This window comes from Scomber japonicus, chromosome 3 (genome assembly GCF_027409825.1).
Source record: "Scomber japonicus isolate fScoJap1 chromosome 3, fScoJap1.pri, whole genome shotgun sequence".
Classification (NCBI taxonomy): domain Eukaryota; kingdom Metazoa; phylum Chordata; class Actinopteri; order Scombriformes; family Scombridae; genus Scomber; species Scomber japonicus.
The window spans coordinates 24572568-24600556 of record NC_070580.1 but is presented as its reverse complement, the minus strand read 5'-3'; the positions used below and the strand labels follow the sequence as shown (position 1 = coordinate 24600556).

Here is a 27989-nt window from a genome sequence, read left to right as displayed (position 1 = left end):
GAAAATGTATTAACATTTATCCTGTGAAAATACTGTTCCATGCTAACTAGGTAGCCTTAAATAGCATTTTTCTATTGTATTTAGGAGCAGAGCCAATTTAAACTATTTATATAGTAGTGGTTAAGTCAGAGTGGTGAGGGGGAGAAAGTCTGGCATGGATAACCCAACCACTAATCATCTGATAGCTAGTAACAAATTAAATATTTCTTATTCCACTCATATTTTCTCTACACACACAAATATATGCTCCCACTCTAACTGCTACAAATCAGTCAAAAAAACAGAATGACATCTTTCCACAACTTGTGGTCGTGAAAAAAAAAGCACGAGTGATCAATGATCAATGAGATAACTATATGTGAATTATTGGCTTTTATTAGGACTGAGCTAAAATGAATACAAAATGTTCTGTAAAAGGAAGTTAGTTCAAACTGTATTGATGTACATTGACTGGCAACATAGTAGAGATGATAACAAACAGTAGACACATGAATACTGTAGTAAAATATTCACTGGTATATTTTGGCAAAGTCTATTCTATTGGCTGTCAAAGAAAATGGTGATGAGGAAAATTCATATGATTTGGTTCACCTTAGAAGCTGTGCAAAGGAAGAGAATACCACGTTATGTCTAACGCCCTTTTTTCGATTGTGCTGTAAGACCATTTCACAAACAGAAATCATGCTTCTTCACTGATGCAGTGATAATGACAACATTTCCAATCTGTGAACCAGATAGACAACAAAATACTCTGAAAATGTTGTATCAAATCAAGCTGCTTCACGGTTTCCATTGTTGAACGCCACAGAGAAATAAATCAGATCAGGCAGGCAATTAAATCAAGCAGACCGCACTACAAATCATATTTTTCCAGTACAACAAATCAGCTGGTATTGGAAACCCTAAGATACATGTGAAATGATGGTAGTTACATAGTTAATTCTTTTTAAATAATATATAGAAAAGTATATAATCTGTAAACACACAAAGGAAAGTAGAAATAATCCAGGATGACATTACTGTCATTTGGTTAATTATCGGTCATGACATTGCACATAGCAATTAAAATGTGACATCTGTGATATGATGGAGAACAGAAGATGACAATAACCACAGCAGCAAAAGAAAAGTGAATTCTACTTTTTGCAGCTTATGATAGTCTACGTTAAGTGTGAAATGTGTTTTAACACTATTATTGTGAGCACAGTTTGTAGTGTTATTGGACCACAGTCTATTACATGATAATCATATTTAGTCCCCTATAATCTCACATCTGACCTTCCCACTTTGGAGACAATTTGCAGAAATCTCTACTGAAGGAAAATGAAAGGGAAAACTTTCAAATTTGACATTCTGACTACTTTTTGGTTGAATTTCTGATTTTCAACAAAATTTCCCCCTAGAAAAAGTGAAAAGGCCAACACAACATTGTTTGGCGGAACACTACTCCATCTCATGAAGCCTCCTCCTGCACCTGGTCTCATAAACAGAAAATGACAGTACAAGGCAAACATGAACCAACATTGGTTAGGGTGCTGTACAGCGGTAAGACTCATCAGTGTGGTTCACTTTTCTAACTAATTAAACACTAATCAAGTCACAGAGTCACATGACATCAATAACTGTTGGTCGTTGTTTGACTTGTTTTTTGTCCTCTCAAACACCCTCGTTAAAGAAATTATGTGAAGTAAACTGAGAGAAAGATCTTTACACTTAGAATAGAAAATAGATTCTTCAGCTCTACAAAAACTCTGTCAAATGTTATTGTTTCTTTACTGGACCTCGACACGAAGGTCATGTTTTTACAAGAATAGATTGATGGAAACTGCAAAAGGTGTAAAAAAAAAAAAACAAACAACAAAAAAAACAATGTGATCTCCCAGAACATATTTGAAAAGGGAACTCAAGAGTCATCCCAATTCACAGCCACCAACCACATTTTGGTAGCATAACACCTCTCCTTCCCCAGATGCACCTCCTCCCAGCCAGCTTTCTGCCACCTGGAAGTTATGCCCCCCTAACTCCATATCATCTAGCCTAATGGTCATGGAAGCCTGGCATGGGGAAAGGTCTGGCAAAACCTTCGACGCGGTGGCGCAGGTCGGCGATACGGGCCACAGTCTCAGGGTCTTGAAGTAGGAAGTTCTTGAAGTCCTGGAGCTTTCCTGCATAGCACATTGGAATAGAAAGAAAAAAAATGGTTCCATTTTTAGCTTCCTTTGTTGTATCATCACTGAACCTGTTGTTTTTACTTTAACAGACAATGTTGCACTTTCTCATGAATACAAAGTTTCAAACTGCTTTGAACAAGCAAATGTTCTTGCTAACCATCAAGCAACACTGGAATCAGTCTCCTTGCTTACTGTGCTGTAGGCTTACCTGTCTTTTTCTTTACATCCAAGGCAATCTTAAAGCCCTCATCCATGAATTCAACAACTTGCACAAAGTCTGCTTCTTTGAACTGCCTGGAGGTCAGAGCTGGAGCGCCTGGAGCAGAGAAGAACACAAAATCTTAAGCTTGAAATGTAAAGTAAGTAAATTTCTTCCTCTAGTTTTTCAAGTTCAACTGTCTCTAATCCATTTTATTGCATTTTTAACTTAGGAACCATGAAATCTTTGGGGTAATAAAAGCAAAATGCTGGAGCTTCTTGAAATTCTAGCAATGAATCCACACAAACTACAGATTTGTCAAACGTACACTGATGCCCATGAATGATGGGTCACTACAGTGCACTCAAAATCTCAATAAAATAGACAAATAAGAAGGTAAAATGCAGATAGTTATACAGTACATAAAATATCTCGCCTTAATTTAATGCTAAAATTGTGCCAGTGTAAATATGGAGCTCTTGAACTTCCTGGAAGATGATTAAAAACCCAAACATGCTTAATTAATCATGATGTGCTCAGTGCTTGTGGCTTAATTGGTGGTTGACTAATTTCCATAATCAGAACTACATTTTAACATCTTGAAAAAGTAAGTAAATGAAGTCAAGATTATGTAAGGTGCAAAGTAAATATCACAAAAACTACTTTAACTACAAGGTGAGACACAAAAATCAGGACCATTTTGTTTTTTTCCATAGTAATGAATATGATAACTGATCTTGTCTGAGTCAAGCTAAAGGCAGTGTAAAGTGAAGCTGGTCCTTACCTAGCCTGAGACCACCAGGAGTCAGGGCACTCTTGTCCCCAGGGCAGGTGTTCTTATTGGCAGTGATTGATACAAGCTCCAGCACCCTTTCAGCCCGAGCCCCGTCAATGCCCTTAGGCCGAAGGTCCACCAGGACCAGGTGGTTTTCGGTCCCTCCTGAAATATTCAGCATTCTTCGTAAAAAACTTTTGCAGAGAGGGAAAGTCTACGGCTTTGTAGACACATACTTCACTACTTCTTCTTTGATCAGACCATCTCATCTTTATGTTCAACATGGATATCGTAATGTTACTCAGTGTTAGGGAATTTTTCATATTTAAGGTCGAGCACAGGCCTTGAAGTCACAGTAGAAACAGCACTTAACCTTAGAGAGAGAGACACCGTCTTCTCTCCTTGATACACTGGGCAGCTGTCTGGTGTTTTGGGGAAAGCGGGAGTCACTGATAACGGTGACGCAGCATTACATGCCAAAGTCAGAGGACATGACTGTCTGACTCCCTAAACACATAGATGAGTAACTATCTGCCCTTGTTTGTAGAACGAAAAACCCACAGGCACATTTCATATACTGTTGATGCAGTGAGTAAGACCATTCATGGACATATTCATGAAACTATCTGTGAAGGCTTAAAGACTATCCACAGAGGACAGTTTCTTCAGAATCATGGTGGCATCATGCATCAGACGGGTTACTGACAGAGGTAGAAAGAGTACTGAAATATTCTACTCAAGTAAAAGTACCACTACTTTGATGAAATTTTACTTGAGTACAAGTAAAAGTACTGGTCTAAAAATATACTCAAGTAAAAGTAAAAAGTAGTAGTAGTAAAAAAATTACTTAGTTACTTTTTTAACGGGGGGGGGGTTCAAAAAGGACAAAGTAATGGCCCATAAATCAAAGGTATACATTTACAAATTCAGCTTCAATGACAAAATTAAATATGTCGACACACGACATTTAAAACATTTATGGACATGTGTCATTTTAGTCAAGACCATCCCATAAAACATTTTCAAATAACACAACCGTTGAATTGAAGGTGGCATAAATTGTGGATTCTGTAAACCAGGGACGATTTTAGACTCTTTTTTAGGGATGCTCTAACACCCCTAAATTTAATCTCAGCACCTCTAAAAATAAATGTCACAGGCTGCAATACTTTATGAATGTTAAGTTATTGTATCATGCTTGTACGATCCCTTTTGCTTTAAAAAAATTCTGCCAACATTTTTTACTCAGTAACGGATGTGATTTAAAATGTAGCGAAGTACAATACTTCACACAAAACATACATAAGTAAAAGTACAGATTTTTAAAACTACTTTAAAAAGTACAAGTACAAAAAAAAAAAAACTCAATTACAGTCACGCAAGTAAATGTAATTTGTCACTTTACAAAGTTGCAATGAACATTTTCATCTTGATATAGATATCCTGGGCTCCTGTGTCAATGGTTAACTCATCAGTGGAGATAAGTGCAAACAAACTCTTCATAATACTCAGTTTGTTACACTGAATGCAGTTCACGATGGCACAAAATTACTGTTGGGTAGTATGACCTGAGGCCTCTAATTCTTCACATGCTTCACATACCTTCTCGTGCATTTGTTGCTTGTATCTGCTTTATGTAAATCTGTGCACTGCATTCATACTTTTACTTCATTCTTGGATAAAATAAGCGAAAGAGAATTTAGCTTTTGTGTGCTTAGTAGAAGCACCAAAAATACACCATCACTCACAACATTTAGATAGATGAGTGCCTCTTACAAACATGTTTAACTTTAGCAGTTCACTTGAGCAAGAATATGTGCCTATTTACAAGTTGCTTATGCACTGTAACAGTAAACAACACCCTTTTTCCTCAGGGTGTATGCAAGCAATGCAAAGCACAATGTAAGCACAAGACAAGTTTGTATTTTTTTAACGCATCAATTGAAGGCTATACATCAAAAAACAGCTGAGCCCGGCATATTAAATGCAGTACAAGATTCAAGCATTTGCTCACAACCACAATGTGACCACTTTCATCTGGTTTTATTCACTTGACTGACAGGGCTGCTACACTGACATTAGCCTATTTGCACATCATGAATTTAAATGCAGTTCTGTTTTTTTCCCCCGTTGTAATTTGCATTCTGTGACAGGACATTTCTCTTTATTGATGTGTGTTTCCGATATTTCTCTCTGCCGTTTGCTGAGCCAGTGTCTCTTTGGGAATTAAAATAAAAAGCATGTTTAAATACAAGTTAGATTACCTGATACCAGGGTGTAGCCTTTGCTGAGAAGAGCTGTAGCCATGGACTTGGAGTTCTTTAGTACCTGGGCGATATACTCCTTGAACATGGGAGACTGTGCCTGGACAAGGAAAGAAATAACAGAAAAGCTAGAGTTGGACAGAAGGTTGGTCACTAACATGTATAAGTTAGAATTAACTCTATTTCAGTGTTAAAGGGTGGGGGAGCAAGACATTCCTTATGAGGTATTTAGAAAACAATTTATTTATGTACAAGCATTTATCATGTAAAGAATAGTTTTTCAGGACTGAAAATTATGAATTGATTAATGAGCTGCTTATTTTCTCAATCAACTGATTTCAGACAACAGAGAAAAATAACCATTATAAATTTTCCTGTTACATGTGAATATTATTCAACCTTGTTTTGTTCGAACATCAGTCCAAAACACATATTCAGTTTACGTTCTTTCATGACAAAGAACAGCATTAAAAGAGGCCTATTATAAACATTTCTAGGTCTATATGTTTATTCTGGGGCTCTACTGGAACACCTTTGAATGATTCACAGTTCAAAACAGCTCCTTATTTATCATCATCCATCATCCATCCTCTTTCTCTGATTAGATTTCAGTAGCTATCTAACAGAGTATTAGAGAGATAGAGAGACAAGGAGCAGATGTTTCCAGTTGGTTAGTGAACAGGCTTCTGAGTCAAATTTCACAAAAAGCATCTCAGCAGTAAGATTTTGTTTCACTTGTAAAATCAAACATACCAGTAATCAACTTTTTATTAGTAAACAGCAGACGTGGGTAGTAAAGCATTACCACAATGCAAATTGAGTTAGCTCTTTTAGAAATTAAATGAGGTGTTTGTTTTGCAGACCTGTCTCAGTGCCACAGCCACACCAGCGATGGCATGGTTATGAGGTCCACCCTGCAGGGAGGGGAAGACAGAGAAGTTGACCTTGTCCTCGAGGTCGTACATGATTTCCTTCCCCTTCTTGTCCACAGAGCGCACACCTTTACGATAGAAGATGAGACCAGCCCTGGATAATATAACAAAAGCGTTTACTCACCAGTAAGTATTTTTAACATATTTCGTTCTCAAAAATTCAACCAAGGTTACATCTCTGGTAAATCACTATAAAAATAAACAATTTCCTGGCTTCTCTAAGGCAATATGACAGATTATCCTGCACTTGAGGCACCAGCCTGAATGCATAACAGAAATTTCAAATTTACTGAAAGTCTTTGTTGTACTTCTTACCTGGCTCCTCTGAGGGATTTGTGTGTGGTAGAAGTGACCAGGTCAGCGTGTTCAAAGGGAGAGGGAATAGCTCTGGCTGCCACCAAGCCACTGATATGGGCCATGTCAGCTAGCAAGTAGGCCTTAATGTCAGTACATAGCTGAGGAAGTAAAGGACGGAAAATATGGAACAAAGTTAAAATTCAGAGAAATTTCAAGAGATCCAAATGCCTTTTCTGCCCAAATCATGTCATTACTTTTCTAAACCTAAGTACAGTGTGTATATGGAGAGTGATGCTTTTTTGTGTGTAGGTCCTGACTTAAGGAAACTGAACTGAAATAACACAATGAATATGAACTGATTGCATTTACCTTTAAATTTAAAAAGGTGTTTTAACCAAAATTTAGTGAGTAAGTAAGTCGTAGAGCACTTTTCAAAATAAAAGTTACAAATGCTTCACATTAAATATCAAACAAGCAGATGAAAAACTATTCCAAAGTTTAGGTGCTGAGATGACAAGCGCTCAGTCTACCTTCATAAGGAGGCATAAAGCTAGTGGCAAAATTAACAAATATTCTTGCTTCAGTAACAAGTTAGAAAAGTGAGGCCTTTGACTCATAGAAATATTTGTATTTGTTCTGGTAATGCTCTACAAGTCATCTTGTCTTTGATTTTGTTACAAAGGTCTCTCTGCCTTCTGTCTGGTCTCCAGCAAGTGAACCAAATGCTCAGGTGGATTAAGGTCAGCTGACTGACTTGGCTTGCCTACTGCATTCTTCTGTTCAGCCTGCAGAACTCTTTTTCCTTATTGATCTAAAATTCGGGTGACTAAAAAAAAAAAAGGGAAAATCCTACACTGTTAACCTAATACCTCAGTCACTGATTTAAAATGTAGTATGTTGGGGTAAAATACAAATACGTGTCAATGTCCAAATAATTAGGAACCACATTGTGTTTGTATATGTATTATTCTTGATATATATAGAGTGCTGAAGGAAACTACTATTGTTAGTATAAAACAGAACTACATGCTTCAACTTGCCTTAGTCTGTGTCACCAGTGACCCTAATTTTATTTTTTATTCCCCTGCACTCTGTATTTGTTGAAATGCGAGATAAAAAAAAGTGAGATAACATCTCTTGGTACTAATAAATTTACATTTTCCCCCCACGGTTAAGATTTGTTAACTAACTCTACATCTGTAAGCTGTACCTTTGTTCTTAAAGGGCAGATGTTTCAAATTGGAGCTGATGTAATTACACTTCAGCAGTTTACAGAGGCCCGAAATATTACAGCACAATTCAATAAATCCTTGCTGTCTCTTGCCAGCATTTACTGAAAAAGGCACAAACAATAAATAGCTCGCTAACATGCAAATGACTTGCTGGCGAATGATCAGAGCAGTAAACAATCTTTTTAGTGCTCCAATTAATATGCATTATCATGACAATCTCCCTTCCTCTCATATCAAAACTGGATCAGCACATGTTTATTAGATTAAAAGGCAGGGGAGATGGTAGGGTTACTGGAGGGGGTAAAGAACACAAGAGGGTGATGTGCAGTAGCTGATGAACACTGATAGTGAAACAAATTTCAGATTTAAAAAAAAAAAAAGAAAAGTTGCTCCAATCTAGGTAACAACACTAAAAATCTGGAGAGGAGCCCGGCCCGGCAGATTTTGCCATAAAACATTGAACAGTTCCACAGAGACATGCCAGAGGGAAAATATGGCCCCACTTCAGGCCCAGTGGCAAAGTAGTTATGGTGCTTAATAAAAACCCAGCTCTGTAATGGTGGGACACTCCATCTAATGGTACTAGGACAAGTGCAGCTCTGCAACAAAAGGAAGCAGTCATGAAGCGAATGAAGTGAATCAGCGGGTGGGTATAACAAAACAGATAAAGGGGCCTCTTGTGCACTGTCAAAGAGAGCAGTGAAGTGTGCTGTTAAAAGTTGCTACTGTGTACGTTTAAGTGTCCACGCTCAGTTCGTTTGAGTAGGCAAAAGTGAAAGAAAGCATCTGTGTTGTTGCGTGAAAGTGAGAAACACCCTAAAAAAATTGGTGTATGTTTGGGAATGTTAATGTTTAAAATGTGAATGATCAGTGAGAGCAGGCAGTAGTCTCTACTGTGGGGCAGAAATTAGTCAAGTTATGTTTTGGAAGTGATCCTTGTTTTTTAAAATATTTTGTTGACATAGACGCCTTTATTTAGCAGTAGACCGACAGGAAACATGGGAGAGAGAGGGGGGTGTGACATGCAGCAAAGGACCTCCGATCAGGATTCGAACCGGGATCGGCTCCGCTATAACCACTTGACCACCTGCATGCCTGAAGTGATCCTTGTTAATAAGGGAAGCAGGTGTGTGCAACAGTTCAGTGGAAAAGGTTGAATGAGTTTTAAAAAAAGAAAAGAAAAAAAAAAAGGACAAAGCTGGTCTGACCTTTTAATAGTTGAGAAAACAGGTTGCAGGAGAGAAAGAGTGAAACCGATAAAAAAAGATGGGGTGAAGGGTAGGTGAGTTTTGAATACGGAGAGAGTTCTTCGTGCACCTTCTTGATGCGGGCGTAGTCAATGAGCCGGGCATAGGCACTGGTGCCAGCGATGATGAGCTTGGGCCTGAACAGCTTGGCCGTCAACTCCATCTGGTCGTAGTCTATGAGTCCTGTTGCAGTCTGGAGAGAGAGAGAGAGAGAGAGAGAGAGATTGAAAACAGACAAGAGGCAGAGCAAGAGGAAAGAATAAAGAGGAAGTGGAGGAGGAATATGAGAATATTAAAGCGAGAGTGAGGGTCAGGAGGGAAAAAAAAAGAAACATGAGAGGATTAAAGAAAAAAAAAGTAAGATATCTAAGGATCAAGAGCAAACATATCAACACGGAAGAGAGATTTTTTCCATTTGAAGCTCATTTGAAGCAGCAGCATTTGAAGTACTTTGGCTACCTTAAAGGGGCAGAAATCTTTATCTAAAAAGGAGACATTTCAACCTATCATATCAAGTAGGAGGATGGAGCAATTGCAGTAATGCACCCCTACTTATCCTATTTCAACCTTTCAGGGATTTGCTCAATTGGTGTGATGAGGCTGAACAGATCAGAGATTGGTTTGGAGACATTTCCTGCTTTATTGAAATAAGCAATTTGAGGCTCATGTTAATAATGAATGAGTGAAAATGACGTTACCTTATATACTGTACTATATGTATTTAACCTGTATAGTGATTCCTGGTATAGATTTCTGAAGTTTTTAGCGTTGTTGTGTGTTAATACATTGAGAGCTACTAAACTGGAGTCAAATTACTTGTATGCGTAAACAATGAAGATGATTCTGACTCTGATTTTAGGTGATCCATTGCTCAGTGAATGTAGCTCAGAGTCACATCAGGTCATACAAGCTAGATGACCAGAGTGTTTAGTGCCTACATTGTCAGCTTTACCCAGCGCCCCCTCCTCCAAGAATCAGAAAAGAGAGACAATACAGGCAAGAGAAAGAGAGCAGGATGGAGCATACAAAGTGAAAGACAGAAAGGATGGAGAATAAGGGAGACACAAGGAAAAGAAGAGAGTGAAGGGGAAGGGAAAGCTTTATTTAGACAACCTGGTAATCTCCCATCTCCAGAGCACATCTATGGATGCCCCCTCACTCCATCAAGCTGCTCATTGTGAAGACAGAGCCAGTGGTGCTGGCCAGCCTGTCGATTTCCCATTATCTCTCTCGCAGAGGGGTCCTGCCTGCCCATATATCAGCAGGCCCGGACATGCCCACTCTCACGGCCATCCATCAGCCACTACCACACAACTATAACCCCAGGAATAAAATACTATACACTAATATACAAAACACTGATCATATCTTTATGTTAACTCAAAGACTTACCTGTCACATCTGAGGGGCCCTGATTGTTCAAATGTCCAAGCTGGTGGAAAACACCACTTGGACATTTTACGTAGTATACTAAACTAATAAGGCTGTATGGGTTTCACTGTGGGTGGAACCAAAAGATCAGAGTTTAAGCTCCTCTGTCGGCAAACACCTTTCAGCAAATGTATGCTTGGCTGAAGCTTCCCTGAGTTAGAAACTGAATCTCCACCAACACTGTCTTGTGCCCGCCTTCTAGGACCACAAAAGCAAACAGGATTTCCTAAAAGGGGATCACAGTACTAAACAAACTACATTTTTCTGTTTTCTTTTCTGATCTGCTCTATTTATTTCCATCAATATCCTGTTATTACATTATTTCTATAGAGAAAACACCAGGTAAAAAATATTTATAAATTTAAACCTTATTCTAACCTTAATCTAACCAAGCTTTAACCCTCAAACAGCCCTTTAAAAGTAGTGAAGACTGGCCAAAATGTCCCCACAATGATGACTTGAAAAAGATAGCAATACAAGCACAATCACACACAAAAGCAATTTGTGCCCCCTGTCCCTGCTGCTCCATCCCCATCAGTTGACTCACTGGTATAAAACAGTAAACAATTAGTTAGTTGATATCAATAGTAAGGGTCCCAACTTACATTGAGCTTGTAGGGCATGGACTCAAAATAGATTGAGGTTGCTGAGATCCTCTTCACATCAGACATGTAGCCATGGGTCAGACTGGTGTGACAAAAACAGGCAAATACAAACTGTCAATCTTTTTTGCATCAATATTCAGAAATAAAGAGTGCTCTTAAGCAAGTCATGCTTTTCTTAATTTGGTGATGTGCTGAAGAGTGATATTACACATTTAACATGAACAACATTTTATTACTATTATTGAGAAACTTCTGTATGTTTGTTATATGGTTTATGAAACTATTTGATGTGAGTGAATGTCACACACTTTTCATGAAACATTTGTGTTGACCAGCAAAGAAACTGGGGCACCTTAGATATGTGTGAGGTCGAGAGAAAATAAGTGAGAGGGTGGAAATCAAGAACAAAAAGTGAAGCAGCAGAAAGTACTGACTGTCCTCCGTCGGGCAGGTCCAGGCCCATGATACGATCATGGGGGTTGAGCACGGCGGTGTAGACTGCGAAGTTAGCAGGGGAGCCAGAGTATGGCTGGACATTGACACCCCACTGAGCTGGGTCCAGGTCAAAAGCCTCCAAGGCTCGCTTCTGACACAGTAACTCGATTTGGTCGACCACTTCTGCTCCACCATAGTACCTACAGACATGTGGGCGAAAAGGGTTTGAGAGAAAGGGGAAGAAAGGGGGGGGGGGGGGGTGTGATCTACTATAAATGAAAATGAAGCCCTCACAGTCATTCAACAAATGCATCACTCTTGTCAACAGTGTCAACATCAATAATATATATTACTTTTCACAATTTGCCACAAATGTCACTGTTGGTCCAAAAAAAAAAATCACAATTAAAAAAATAGCAATTCAGACTAATGTTGACCTGAAAGTACCACAGCAGATCAGGGTAATCTCAGGTGAAAATGCTTATCAAACCTTTTCAGTGGAATTACAGATGAGAGCGCAACAGATGGCTACAATAGAAACCACTCAGTCAATGAGATCACCCTTTTGTTTCATTTCATCTAAGTGTAAAACAGCAGATGACTAGGATGCAGGGAGGGGGGGGGGGGGAGAAATAAAAACACATACAGTGAGAAGGAGATTTATGGTAGGCTCGTATTGCAGAGATCAAAGCCATCAAATGAGGAACATCTAAAAACATGTCAGCTCTGTTTGCTCCTGAAAAATGTGAATTATCTGAGGGAAATAACAGAAAATAGGAAAACTGGAAATATAAAACTATCAGCCTGGGCACTAAATTCTTACAATGTATCCCCTCAGGAATCTTGTTTGGCAGTGCAGAGGCTGTGGATTATTTGCTGTGTGGTTGGCATGTACTATCATAGGGCAAGATAGAGACCACAGTATAAACCAGTGTGTATCTATGTGTGTAAGTCTTTGGCTAATATCCTAAAGCTGAAAATATTAAAAGTGTTAATAAACCAGGGTGTGGCTAAATAAACACACTCACCTTCTTCCCGGGTAGCCTTCGGAGTATTTGTTGTTTAGACAGGAGCCCAGAGCTTCCAGAGCGGCTCGACTGCAAAAATTCTGCGGTGAGAACACACACACACACACTCAGATCAATGGTGCGAGTGGACAGAAGGGACAAGGACGGCAAATTAAAGTCTGTTAAGTGATAGTGAGAAATCCCCCTCCAGCTAAAGGCAATCATTACAGTATTGAACCTCTGGACTTCCATGGACTAACATGCTGTACTCCACAATGCTTATCACCGTGCTGCTCCAGGATACAAGATAATGTAATAAACTTTTCTGCACTTGCTGAGATACATTGGTGTGGCCTTTTCTTTTTTTTCTAAATCATTTTGCAACGCATTTTCCAAGAAAAACAAATTTTAGTGTGTGAAAGTTGCAGTAAAAAGGGAATAATTACCCCCAACATTCTGCTTTATATTGTCTACATGTGCTGGAAAAGACATATTTTCTATATTGGTGCAGGACAAATGTATAATCCCCCTGCTGAACTATAATCCCATTTTTGCACTTCTACTGACAGTTACAACTTTCTGTTTATCTTGTAATAGCCATTTCCTCCATCTCCCTGTCCTCCAAGGAAAGGACATCTTGCTTGCATGTTGCTGGTGATTGAAAACTTGATTTGAACTTCAGTATTTTGGACACAGGCTCACCAACTCCTGCCTGGATCTTCCTGTTACAACAGATCCACACCAACACCACTACTCACCATGGATATAATAACACATTTTTGGACATTTTAGGACATCAATATACACAAACAAAGGAAAGGAAAGCGTCAAAAGGAGAGGACATCTAAATTTAAAGCCATTCATATTTAAGCTGCTTTAACCATTTTAATGTAAGCCTACTCTGGGTCAAGTGTGCAACTGTATTATAAAATACAAATAAGATAAAACTAAAAAACTGGCACATGACTGGGACATCCCTTCTTGCTGTTGTGGACTCACAAAGCTGCTTGAGTATGTGATAATGAACTATGCCAAAAAAAAAACGCAACCTGTTACACAGAGAATTTTGTGCAGCCTGGACTATGCAGCTGATAGTAGCCATCGCCCTTGGTTCAACACTATTACTGTGTATTATCATACTGGCCAGTAAAAGGGTGTGACACAAAACACACACAAACATACATTCTCCACTCTCTGCCACATTGGGGTGATGGTGTGTGAGTGTGTGTATGTGTGTGAGTGTGTGTTTTGTGCGTGGTTATGCTAATGCTTCACCTGGGACCAAAGAGGAGATGAAGGGAGATAACAGCTCCAGTAACAGCTTTCTGCTGCACCCGTCTGTCACGACTGTGCATATATTAGAAGAGGAAATGTGTTTTCTTCAACATTTGTGTGTTTGTGTGTTTTATACATGTAAGAAAGTGTGTGTGGGTGGACACGTGTTGGAAAATGTATGTCTTTTCATTCAAGGAATGCCTGCCTGAGCTGTACTGTGATGTGTCGTGTAGAGTGAGGTGGGGAGGAGGCAGAATGAAGATATCAGCTTTATCTCACACTAGAGCGGTCAGGCTTTGTGTTGAGAGGGGGCTGATATACTCCACTGAACAACTACTGTGGTGAAGAAGAAAACAGGAGGAGAGAGAAAGAACAATACAGGATAAAACCTTGTCTGCTCTTTTGAATGGTTAAATTTTCCATTTCACACCGTCAAGCCTTAAAATGGAACAAAGAGTTACCCAAATGTTTTTGTGACAACTGAGCTATTCTTGCCAACAGCAAGTGCTGTGCTCTGTGAGCATTTTCTCTATAAAAGAAGTCAGGATTGAATGACTGGCTGGTCAGTGGGTGAATAATACATGAATAGAGAAGTCAGTATGACTTTTATTTTAAATACAACACTTTGTCAGAGTTCAAAATTACTCTTTTACCATTTGTATCTTTGAGCCAGCAGGTCATAGTTTTATTGGCCCTGCAAACTACTGAAAAATTTCAAACTTTGTTACAATATAATATTAAAAACAGCAAGATTATTTTTAAACAAAAAACATTAAAAAATTAATTTATATTTGTCAAGGCTTCCAGAAGTACTATGGAAAAACCTACAATCAGGATACATATATATGCATTAGGCCAGCAAGTCACCCATTTTGCCAGAATATTGATCACAGCTCTATCAGCGGTATTAGACCCTTTTCATGGCAGATATTTTGACTTGTCAAAGCAGTAAAAGCACAGGTGTAACCAATGATGGCTCCAGTCCATGAAGAGTCCCACAATACCAGAGCCCTGAATTGGCTCGTGCATTTCCTGCTTTGACAAATCTGAATGTTTGCTGTGGAAAGGGTCTGTAGCTTTGGATGGATTCATTTTTTTCTGTGACAAAATTGATTTCAATCAATATATACACATTAATAAATTAAGGGCTGATAGAATATCTTCCACTTTTCACTTTGTCATTCAAAGTATCTGCCACCATGTCAAAGCCTTACAGACATATTTATATGGTCCTGCCCAGATGACCCCCTTCAGCGGCCAATCATGGTATTCAGGAATTCCCAGATTATTAGATAATCTGTATTTCAAACATTTAATTTGACTTTGTTCATTTTAAAGGAAAAAAGTACATAATATAGTCCCTGTAAGTTCAAAAGATTTACCAAGATGGATGCAAAGTTAACCTCATGCCCTATCTTCCTTCATTTCACCTGTCATCCTTCCCATCACTCTCACATGTGAACAGTTTAATTAAGTAGACATGGTCAAAAACAGTCAGTTACATCTTTGAAAGATGTTTTACCTCAGATGCAATAAGCTCCAAACCGCGGCACTGCCTGTCCTTCTCCCTCTGCAGCAGATCCCACATCTCTGGGTCATCCTGAGCCAAGCTTTCCTGGCCCGTCCACGAACGATCTTCATCCACTGCACGGGTGGCAGCGTGGGACTGCTGCCCACGGACACAAAGACGAACCGGGGCTCGTTGGCACAGTGGCTGTGGGCAGATGGGGGGGGTACAGAGAGTATGTTAGTTTTACATAGATATCACAGTTATTGTAAAAACGAATGGAAATAGCACTGGTCAAAAGATCAGAGCATCTTACAGTACCACTGCGATAGTTATAAAATAACTGTAAAATGGCAGGACTAGTCTGGTCTAGTCTGGTAGTCAAGCACATTTAACAAGATAAGAAATTATTGTAAGAAAAAATAAAATAAAAACATAAAGAGTATCTACAGAAGAGCGAATTAACATAAAACATGAATTAATTTTGGAGTTATATTTTCTGTTAAGATGAAACTATTCAGGACAGCACAATGAAGAGATGTTAGACACAAAACACAAAGAGTGTATTTGACTATTTTACATATTTGAAGTGACATTTGTCCTATATAAATAAGGAGACATTTCAAGTCCCTTCCCTCTTCAGTTTCTCATAAACTCTAATATGTAGCCTGGTATAATTAAAAGCTGGCGTGTTTGCATGATATCAATAATCAGCGTGGTTGTTCAATTATGCCTCTATCAGCACTTCTCCAAACTGAGGGACTGACTTTTACTGCCTCAGTGTACCGAAGGAGGCATGGAGAGAACAGATTCAGCACTTCCCGCTTATCTAATCTGGACTGAGGCTGGCAAGTTCTTCTGCTGCAATGTATGATCATGTGAGTGTGCAGAGTCCATGCAATTTTTTACTGACTTTGTCTCCTTTTTTTCCCCAAAACTAAGCATAAATCCTGCACTGGTTCAATCACAATGAATGTTTGTGCTCTATAAAGCCCAATTAAGAAACAGGCAGAGCACCGTGCAGAGAAACATTCAGAGGCTTAAAAAAATCCTTGACAGCTTGATTGCACTCGGAACAAATTGGCGTCTTCCCGTCATTTAATCACCAATATGATGATGATGACTCTGTGTTGAGATCAATCCCACAAGTGAAAACTATAGTTATCATCCGTACAGGTGTGCTGGGGTGTGAGGGACAACCTCCCTTTAATAGCACCATTAAAAAGCAATTAGCACAATGCTTAGGACTGGTTGAGGACATCCATATGAAAAAATAAAGCGCAATTAAGCTAATTCCATGTGGTGTAAAAAATGTTGGGCAACTTAATCTTTGGTAGTGGCTTTATTGCACTGTAAATCTAGCAAAGAAACCAACTCTGTAGCTTTTAACACCAAAAGAAAAAAAGATGTTAATGTTGGGCAGAAATAATAACAGCTGCACAGATAATGGGAATCTTCTCCACAAAGCAAAAATGACCAACAATAGGCTCATAATTCACTATCCTGATTCGAGGGAACACTTAAGAAGAGCCCTTTATCCTCAGAGGCAATCTGCTTCTTCTCACGGAGGTGGCAGAGGGGACAGCGGTGACACACCAGCGGAGGAGGCGACTGGCACCTTAATGGCCAATTTTTAACAGTCTCTACCATGGCCTTCTGTCACCGGTGGCAGTGGTGTTGGTGGGAAAGGGGAGAGGAGGGGGCCCTCCCTCAGGGCTCTGGAAGGGATGAGGGCCTGGAGAGACAGTCGGGCTGCCTCTTGCTGAGAAATCACACGGGTCATTAAATCTTGACGGGAACTGTCCTTTGCTGTTCGCGTTTCTGCTGGGACGCACCAAGGCCAGGACAAGCAGTGGCACTAAAACCTAACACAAGCCAACTACGCCGTGGTCATACAGCGACTGACGAATGCTTAACAGGCGCGGGTGTCTCTCCCTCCTCCCCTTGCTCAACTCCACCTTAATACCTGCTTTCCTTTTCCCACCCCCCTCCCCCTCCTCTTCATGTCCCCCTCCTGTCACCCTACGCTGCTAAGCATGCTGAGCCAAGCAGCGCTCCTGTGAAGTTTTTATTAGTTCCTCTTGTCATCCATATCACTTCCACGGCATCCAAATGGGACAACTGTGGGCTTCAACAAACAACACACAGGTCAGTCCCCGTGGTCTACCTCTCTGCTTTCCTGCTTCATTTCCCAGCCCTGATCATTACGGGAGATTAATTAATAAACACAACATAAACAGATCCAAGCAAAGTGAGAGCCAAGATACAAGCACCAAATATGTCACAGTGGGACTATTTTTAGGCAACAGATTACACTGTCGTTTGAAGGTGAGCTTGATGAAAACTCTGTGAGAAAAAGGGGCGGGATAGGCCACATCAAGCTGGGCGGCAAGCACGAAATAATGGCGGAGTCACAGATGTACCGCATCTGCGTGACAATGATAAGGTAATTGTTGGCAGTTTGCCTTTCCTGTCAAATATCTGTGCCCAAAGAACAATAGCAGAGAGGAAGAAAAAAAAAAAAAAAAGAAGAAAGAAAGAAAATCATTTCATTAATCCTGCTTCTGTATTATTTTTGCCCATTTCCTGAAGCAGCTCCCGAGGCGAGTCAATTTTACAGATGACTGCTGTCCATCAGCGGTTATAGCAAACAACAATCAGCCTGCTAACACAAGAAAAAAAAGAAGGCACTAGAAAGGAGAAACAGTAAAAGGGAAAAAAAAGAAGAGATATGTAAGGTAGCAGAGAAGAAGTGTCAATAGAGAAGCAGCATCCGTCAGTCTGACACGCTGTTGCCTCTTTCCCTGTCACAGACTAATAGCTGGGCTGTCCGTTACAAATTGCTCCGTGATTCAGTCTGGATGACAGTAGGCTGAGAAATCTGGATGGGGTGAAGAAGGGTGAAGAGGCGTGAAGGGACAGAGGCACAGCCCAGGGCGACTCTACTCTATTCGGGTCAAAGGGTTGTCAGGGTGACAATCAGAGACTTAAGTGATGCTGGCAACAAAGCCAAATCTTCAGGAGGAACGATACATTTATGCTGTAATCTGACTGTGTGGTAAAGACGATGGTGAGAGATTTCTACAACGGGCTTCCAGGTGACTTGGTGAGTCTGGATGCGTGCTGTGGGCACATTTGTGACATTGTAGGGGTCACGCCTCATGGCCGACAAAATAGAAATAAGGGCCCGACTGATACTGGAAATTCTGATTACAGTGTATTGGCCGATAATGTAAACATAATCCTTTTTTTTTTTGCAATGATCCCTTTAATGGGGTTATCAAACACTTGTGACAAAGATATGTAATGAAGGCATTTTACAGTTCAACAATAAACTTTATTAAAGGCCCAGTGTTCAGTACTGTTTCACTGCACTGATGTCATTTTATACAATAATTATAACTATGAATTTAAAAAAAAGCACACTGACCAAAAATAAACATATTTTAAAAAGGGTCAAATATACATAAAGTGATGCCTATGTAAATTTAAACAATATTTACATATTCACCCATACCAATCTGTGATAGGTCAATATCAGCCAACTGTTATATCGGTCGGGCTGTTATAGAAATACGTATCTTGGTTGCATTGTAAAATGTTGAGCCAACTAAAGTATCTTTAAGGGCACAATAAGCCCTTAAACTTTATTTTAATAATCCCAGATTTACACAAATTAACTGTGATGCTTTTAAGTAAGTGATGTCATTCTATCTGACGTAAAAAAAGAGAAGAAAAAAAAACGCTTATGTTGTTTTTTTTAATGCATAGTAAAACTTAAAAGACAGCAAGTGTAGCAAACTTACTAACTTTTGCTGCAACATTTCATGATTGATCATTTTAATAATTTTGTCTAAAAAATGTAAGAAACCAGTGAAAAAAGTCTCAGTTCAGTTTCCCAGAGCTCATTGTGATGTTCATCATATTCACAAAATCAGTTCATCCTCACATTTGAGAAACTGGAACCAGCAAATGGCTGGTATTTTTATTTATTTAAAGAAATCATTAACATACTTAATCAATTGTCTAATTGTTTCCAATTTACTTTCTTCCAATCAGCTGTGTTCAGCTCTAGAGTAAACACCACCTTGAAAAGGGTGTGTGATAAAAAAAGTTTTTTATCTTCTTAGCTTTTAAACTGACAGAAAATGCTTAAGACAGTAAATAGTAACAGTGATGTCTTGTTAATTGATTGGGGAGTCCTTCCTGAAACCCGGTTCTGAGTAGGAACCAGTTCTATAACAACCCGGGGTATTTTCAAGGCCAGTTCTTTTAATCTGTAGTTTTTTATGTTGTGGTGTAATTTATTGTCATGCAGCCGCCTCTCTTCTGCGTGCCTCAGGGCTGAACTCCTCACACACACACAGAGGAAAAAGCAGAGACGGTGAACCAAAGTTTTAAGTTGAGAACAGTTACACTTGTAACAATAAACTTTGGTGAGTGAGTACAAATCCAGTACTTTATCAATACGCCTGTTCAACAAGCATAAACATGTAGAAAAGTGATATTTTCATCTGCTCTGTCCTCAGTCTCCCATCCACCTCCGCTATCTTTTAAACAAGTACAAAACGCTAGGTCAGCTAATATCCAATTGTTACAAACAAGCTAAAACAATGTAGCTGTTTGTATGTACAGTCGTGGCCAAAAGTTAACCTGACATCTTAGTTTACTACTTTTCTTCAAATTTGGCAAATTATTGAACCCCCCCCCCCCCCCCCTTCACATGTTATTGACATTATTAGATTAGCTTCCAGTGAGATATTATTTACTTTATAAAGGTGACTTTGCTATTGAAAACATTACTGTTGCTGCTGTAGCACTTAGTTATATCTAAATATAAAAACATTCAAATCCTTTATGAATTTATTCTTTTTTGTTATTTCAGATTGAAAAATAACCAATAAGAGTATCTGTAAAGATCCAAACCAATAAAGAGTACTAGTATCATACATTTTAATGATATCCATACATAGAAATATTACAGGCAGGGATCTTCCCACCCAGTAGACTGAATCAAGTTTTTATCAGTGTGATATGCTCTGTCAGAAAACCCACAAAATAAAATGACACCAAATATCAGCAACACCGCAGAAATATTAAACAGTTAGCTATTTGAAATCTCAGTGCTATCATTTTACACTTTATGCACAAGATTATTGTTTGTTCCATACACATTTCTTAACTCGATGATGTTCTGTCCAGGGTTTCAAATATAAGGCCCGCGGTCCAGAACTGGCCCACCAAAGGGGTACAATCCGGCCTACTACAATACATACTGTGGTCATTTATTTAAAACTTTCATATATTGAAAATTATGCAAAATGTCAATCAGCAGCTTCTGTGCAAAATAATCTGGAAAACAACATAATAATAACAGCATAATATTGTTGAAATTGCACTCATATAGTAAAGTTATATTACTTAATGTATAATTGTTTTACAGGTCCGGCGCACTTAAGATCAAACTTGGATCTTCGTGGCCTCTGAACTAAAATGAGTTTGACACCGCTGCTCTAAGTGGTCTTCAATTAAAAATGTCCTTTGTTAAAATGCTGCCCACGAAAATAGACCAAGCAAAACCAGGTCCGCTCTTGGAGATTGACAGAAAAACTGATCTGCTCCACACATAAACATACATTCAACACGTCAAGGATTTTTGTGTCGTTTCTGTGTGCAGAGTTCATACAAATGTTAGTAACAAAAGGAAAAAGGGTTTAAATGACAGATAGTGCTACAGTAGTCATGTGAGGTATCCTAAGACACTGATGGGTGTTTACTTGTTGTTAGTTTATATCAGAGCGGACATAAAGACGGAAAATCTGAAATGTGGAATCAGTGCATATCCGAGCAACTTGGAAAAATGAAGCCATGAATAGATGATGAAAAACTTGTTGTTTCTTCTGCTCCTGCAAACTGAATAACACTGGCTTCAAAAAGGTTTAACTCTTCTGCCAAGACTGTATTATGTTTATTTAACAAGCTGCAGTCTGAGACATCATTAAAGTGGAATTTCAGAGGTGGAGGTCATGAAGCCACACAGGCTGGGTTCAGGATGTGACCTAAACCTCTTTATAACAAGCTAAAAAAAAGTTAATAAAACATAATAAATTGTCGGGTGATGTTGAATGTAACGTTACCGTGCTGTTGGTTAATATTGACAACATAATTTATAACAGAGAAAGAAAACGCCAACAAACAAATCAGTTCCCACAAAATGTTTCTTTTTTTTCCTCCACTTGTTACACAGATTAAACCACTACTGATTGTCATTTTCAGAGGGAAACAACACTTGCATACTCGCTCAGAGGCCAAAAACATGTTGAGTAGGAGTTACGCACCAAACTCCAAAAAGGCCAGCAGGGTCTGCTCAGCATCGCAAAACAAGTTGTGCAAAACAATCAACATTCTTTCAGTACACTGCACACACAAGTATGCATACTTTTGGTTCTGATTTGAACAAATGAGCACTTTTACATTTTTATTTTGACATTGTAAGTTAATCTGAATTGTGACTTAACTAAAGATGCATATTGTCAAAAAATAACAGTATTTACAGTCAAAGTTGTAGCACTAACTTCGCACATACCCGCCACAAACCAAACATTTTATGGCCGGCAGAGTAGAGGTACTCAAAAAGGATTTATCAACAAAAAATAATTTTTAAAGCTTATTTCTTTCAATGTAAGTTCATCTTGGTTTCCTGGTTACATAACTGGCATGCTTGACCCTTCTTACTAGACTTGCTGCAGCAGGCTTCAGCTCACCTGTTTGTTAATAAGCAGTGGGGAAAGGCTAATAAACAACTTCAGGTATGCAAACTTTTTACATTTTACATCATTGTTCTTTTTTTAGATATTTTAGATATTTACACTCAGAAATAAAGGATACATTTATAATCAAACAAATCCAAACATTTTTGGAGTGTCCAGAAGAATACGTTTAACATTTGGACTTCAAAACATCAAAGAGTTTTCCATATAAATAGATAGATAGATAGATAGATAGATAGATAGATAGATAGATAGATAGATATACTTTATTGATCCCAAGCTGTGAAATGATGACCTTTGGCTTCTGGTTTTACAAACATCAGTGATTTAAAAAGAGGTTTCTGATAGATGAACAGCAGTCAGTGGAAGTAGCAGTGAGCCATATGCTCTCCAATGTTATTGCGCTTTTGAACTGGATCTTAGATCATTCCCTTCCTCTGTTCCTCAGATGTTTACGCAGTGATATTCACACTCAATTTGCTGCACTTGAGATCACCCCATTTCATTTTGAATTCAAAAGTTCTTCAAAGTTTCAAAATGTGCAGGGTCAATTGAAATCTACCCCATCATCTGGAACTAACTTTTTTTTCCTCCTACAAAAACAGCCTAAAATGGCTAAAACACACAATAAAAAACAAAGTTTCCCTTTGGCCATCTTAATAAACTCATCCTAAAAACTTTCCTCTTTAAGAAATAGTTAACAGCAACAAGAAATGCACAGGACTAAAATCTCTCCCTCACATGCACAAATCCTGTGAGGACACAAAAGCAAGGCTTCTCATGAGTCCTTTGGAAATTCAATAAAGATGCACACTTAACCAATCAGCATCAATGGGAAAAGCATGAAAGCACGTGAATCTGTCAACGTTATTAGGAAACTTTAGACATACTGACAGTGACTTATAAAACTAGGTCTGAATACATGCCACATGATTTTGGCACAAACTTGGGATAGCCTAGTTGTTTCTGAAAAACTACATGAAATTGGTCTGTAAAATAGGTCACTTCATGAAGTTTAAAATGAGGCTATTGGTAGCCCTTAATCAACTCTCTCTCCTTTCCCATCAACACTTCCATCACTGAGTTTCTACTTTGAACTGAAATCACCGGACAGAGACTTGTTCATTAACAATTTATGTATCAAATGGGCTACAAGTACTATATAATCTAAGTAATATATAATATGATAATACATACAACAATTACAACAGGATAATATAACCCATTGTGCATTGTAATACAGTTCTGTAATTACTTAAATCATTGTGAACTTTAAAATGTAAAGTTATTATTGCTGTTGATTGAATTGTATTGTAATTTATTAGAATTTATCTCTCGCTGATAAGTGTGGTAGATAAAGAGCTATATCATTATTAGCTCATTGCATATCTATCAGTAATGGTGTACATATGTCGACTGATAAGTGACAAGATTGCAGTACAGAAATGCCACACTAGAGAAATTAGAGATAATACAGGAACAATGTCATCATTACATACTGTAGTTTATATCAAGATTATTTATATTGTGTATTTATGTTTGGGTTTTTTAAAAGGTCAACCAAGAGAGTTATATTAATGTCAGTATCCAGTATCCATATTCATTTACAATCTAGTTTGTAAAATCTAATTTAGTCCAACACAACAGCCCTGCAACACTTACTCACATTAAGGTTGTAATAAGTTATAATAGTTTCTAATATTCAATCTGCCATCATTAATACAGCGTGAGGTGTTGATTCATTGTGTAAATGAAGGTAATTCATTATCATTGCAGCTGCACTACTGTAATACATTACTGCACAATCAAGAAGCTGCTGACAAGGTTGAAAAAAATGATCATATAACCAAAGTTTGACCAAATTTCTGCCTTATCTGTTACATAATTAACAATATCATAGGTTAATATTTGCTTGGTGCAACACATTTCAACATAACTTTGCACTTTGAACATTATTGGGAGCAGGGTCACCCATTTTTCAGTTAATAAATGTCATTGTCTTTTAACGTGGCATAACCTGCATGCTGTTATCAAGTCGTACCCTTTGAACTCCATCAGTGATAATGCTGCTGAACTATAAAACAACTACGTAAATTACAGTTTTTAAAATGGTCAGGGAGCGTGTTTTATCTTTATCATGCTTTCACAGATAAATAACCTCAGTTAGTCCTACAGAGACACATGATGCTCCTGTGTGTCCTATAGGTTTACCACATGATGAAACTGAGTAGTCGCTGTTGCATCATTATGTGAACACAGCTATACATTCACCCTCAGCTAGCTCACTAGCTCTTCTGCTAGCTCACAACCGTCAATATTCCAAAAGTACAACGTAAACAGGACAAAAAATGACAGCTAATGGTTAACTGGTTCTGTTTAAATATGGGTTAATTTAGTGAAAACTGCACACCTTGCTGAAGCCGGAGTGGGCAAGTTAAAACCCCCCTACGACTGTAAACTCTGACCAAGCACTGACGTTAAGCTAGCGAACAACCTTACAGTCAAACTGATGTATTAGTCCAACTCAAACAAACTGTAAAGGCAACCATGACATAAACATCTATTTGAATGATACACTCACCCGGGTGACTTGTCTCAGAGCGAAGGACAGCATGTTTGAAGTTACCAGGCCAGACGAAGAGGCAGCACAGCCAGGCGACACACTGCTGATGGGCTTCAAAAAGGGCTGCTTGAAGTTGTTGGCAACGGCTGGTTACGTGCTGCCGAAAGGGCTGATGGGAAATGTAGGCCAATGTAAAGAGATTACGCAAGCCAACAATGTGGCTGCTGTACTACTTCACGAGGCCTATACCCAGGGTTGGGAAGGTTACTTTGGAAATGTAATAGATTACAGATTACTACTTACCCTATTTAAAATGTAATGTAACTATTTCAATTACTTAATCAAAGTAATATAACTGATTACATGTATTTACTTTGTGATTACTTTTCTAATTTTCTAACGTGTTTTTAACTGTTGGGGTAGATGTACCGATTAAGCCCACAAAAATCAAAGTTCAGATGTTTTTCATGGATACTGACATGATGTATAAGGGAGATCATTTCTTATAAAGCAAGATTTATTTCTCATCACTTTATTCATCCCATTTTTATAAGCAACTGTAATTCAATTACAATTTTTTTCTCAGTAACTGTAGTGGATTACAGTTACATTTATCATTTAATTAAATGACGTAACACCCTTACATATAACTAGTTACTCCCCTACACTGACCATACTATACTATACACATAGACTATTTTATGTTTGTTAATTAAATCATTCACTGTGTTTGTCTTGTATGTGTCTCATTGTCTGTTGTTTTATGTATATTGTTTGTTGTTGATTTTATATATTAGCCACTGGGGACACGCAGTTTTGTTGTGCTGCTGTGCAATGACAATAAAAGCATTGAAATTGAAAGTGAGTTTGTTTCAATTCATTTGTCTTTGTCGCTATATACAGTTATTACCTTGAATCACATATTTTCAAGTTTTGCATTTAGATGTAAAATGAATTGTTCATGGACATGTTAAAGTGCACTCTCATAGCTTTGAAGAGAAATCTAATAGTACATTTTAACCAGTTTAGGTACTTGTGGTATACAATAAAGGAGCCAAGGGCTCCTTTTGCATGCTCCTATGTGTTGACCAAGTTTCCCCTGTTGTTCTGGTGGAGCCTATGAGTGTGCCTTTTTTTGTCAGACTCTTCAGTCTGTTTGTTCAAACTGGTTACCAGCACTGGTGGAAGAAGTGCTCAGATCTACTACTTAAAATCACATAGGCTAAGTATTAGCAGCAAAATTGACATGGTACTACCTTGTCCCTCTGACTGTTATTATATATAACATCATAAGATTATTATTACTAAAGTATCAGTCTGTAAGCACCATGTTACTGCTGTACCTGCTGGAGGTGGAGCTAGTATAAAACTACTTTATAGACAGTAAACTAATTTAGTCCAATGATTCCCAGCCTAGGTTTTGAGCCCTCCAAAGGGCCACCAGATCAATGTGAGGGGTCCTGAAATGATTAATGGGAGAAAAAGAAGGAACGGCTCTGACACACAATTCTGCTTTCAATTTTTTTTTTCTAATCTTTGATTTTTGATGAAATATCGAATGATTTGAACAATTATTAAAATTAAACCATGTGATAAGTGTAGAGGGTGAAGCTTTCAACAACTCACAGACATCTGAAATGTTACCCCGACTACACTCTGCTTTTTGTAAGATATCAAAAGCCAAAAAGGTTGGAAATCAAATGGAAATACTCACGTAAAGTAGAAGTACCTCAAAACTGTACTAAAGAATAGTACTTTCCACCAGTGGTTACTAGTACATGGTGCTTTTTGTAGTAAACAATTCTGGCAACATAGATTTTACAGATGTTGTGTATGTAATATTTTATTGTTGAATGATGTTAAAAGAAATTACAAGTGTTACTACCATATGTATCAGTGAATGGGCTGTAACTGTCACATCAAATTGATACTTGTTTGCTCAACGTAAAACTCATTGTATAAAAGGGTCAGGTTAAATTATTTATTATGCCAATGAATGTGGAGAAGCCTATAGTGTATTAGAAGAGCAATAGAAATGGAAGAATTTAAGAGATTTAGAATTTTGGAGATTTCCTCCAAAGGTATTTGACATCAGATGTTTCTCCAGGACAGTTGTGGACCCGAGTGGGCTCAGTATCTCCAAACTGCTGCTCTTATTAGACTCCAGAGTCAAGGATTTTATAGTCCACAAACTTTATCTTTTGTACCATATGATCCATGTGTGATGCTATGTTGTTGTGAGGTATTACAATATTTAATACTATTGTTTGTTATCGTTCACACAATAGTTTACTACACATTTTCATTGAATCTTTAATACTATTGTATATTTTCGTTCACTCACTCACTCACTCACACAAACATGCAATCACATGTACAATCAAAGCAGCACATAAGGATTCATGTGTAGCTTTGCATCTGTGATTCATCACCAGACCACTGTAGAGAATCTGTGTAAAAAAGATGGGAACTCCAGAGAATCTGGGTTGCGTTGAGTCCATCAATCTCTGTGTCCCCACTGTCTGCAAAAAAGATACATGGACCTCCCTGGACCTTCATCTCAATGTCATTGATCAAGAACATAAGAGGGTATTGAGTCAGAGTGAGATGAAGATTCAATTAACATCGACTGTGTGTTTTCTAAGGAAATTGTGATCACCATTATTATCATATTAAAAGTGTACAGAATAAGACCAATGACTCTGAGCTGGGACAGCAAAAAAGAGTGTGAACAAGTGAGAGAAAGAGACAGACTGAGATAGCAGAAGGAGTGTTGGTGTTTTAGATGTGTTTGTGTAATTTAATCAAGGGTTAGTTGATTGTGCTCATTTTTGCAAGGATGATGCCATGATGCTTAGTTTTCCCATAAGCTCATATTTTGAGTATAAATAAAGCTATGACAAAGCAAATATTATTAGGCAGCTGAAATTATAATGGTGGCACCAGTAATATAGCAGCCAATAAACTGTGACGGAGCCACCTGAAGGTTTAGGTGCCACAGAAAAATGTTTGCACAGGTGTGCAAGAAAACTTCCTTTGCTTACATGATTCAACAAAAATCTGTCACTCATATTACCTCCAATATAACAGTTTTTTTTTCATTTCAGGGTAAATGTAATTAAAAATTATATCAGATACTTCCCTTGGATTCCATTACTGTACATACCAACTCACTCAAAAGGAGGCAAACATTATCACCATCTTAAGAATTTTTCATGGTTGGTTTTCATGTTGAAATTCCATCTGTAACAAATGTTCCTTCAATATATTTTATAAAAT

At 38.2% G+C, this 27989-nt stretch overlaps 1 protein-coding gene across 1 annotated transcript; it reads right to left on the bottom strand.

Moving 5' to 3' along the window:
- Positions 1-359: 359 nt before the first annotated feature.
- Positions 360-24837, bottom strand: shmt2 (serine hydroxymethyltransferase 2 (mitochondrial)). Its single transcript, XM_053315871.1, has 12 exons — positions 24729-24837; positions 15393-15584; positions 12617-12696; positions 11588-11788; positions 11154-11235; positions 9188-9310; positions 6657-6796; positions 6273-6435; positions 5410-5509; positions 3155-3310; positions 2380-2487; positions 360-2165 (listed from the first exon to the last, which is right to left on the bottom strand). Exons 1-12 carry the CDS (start codon positions 24759-24761, stop codon positions 2038-2040), a joined length of 1506 nt encoding a protein of 501 aa, XP_053171846.1. The 5' UTR covers positions 24762-24837; the 3' UTR covers positions 360-2037.
- Between the last annotated feature and the right edge of the window lie 3152 nt (positions 24838-27989).

Coding starts and splice junctions, on each gene's coding strand:
- shmt2 (XM_053315871.1), bottom strand. CDS start 24,761: ATGCTGTCCTTCGCTCTGAGACAAGTCACCCGG. Junction 6,797..9,187: donor ACTACGCCCGCATCAAGAAG/GTGCACGAAGAA, acceptor TTACTTCCTCAG/CTATGTACTGACATTAAGGC. Junction 2,488..3,154: donor TCCTGGTGGTCTCAGGCTAG/GTAAGGACCAGC, acceptor TCTCTGCTCCAG/GCGCTCCAGCTCTGACCTCC.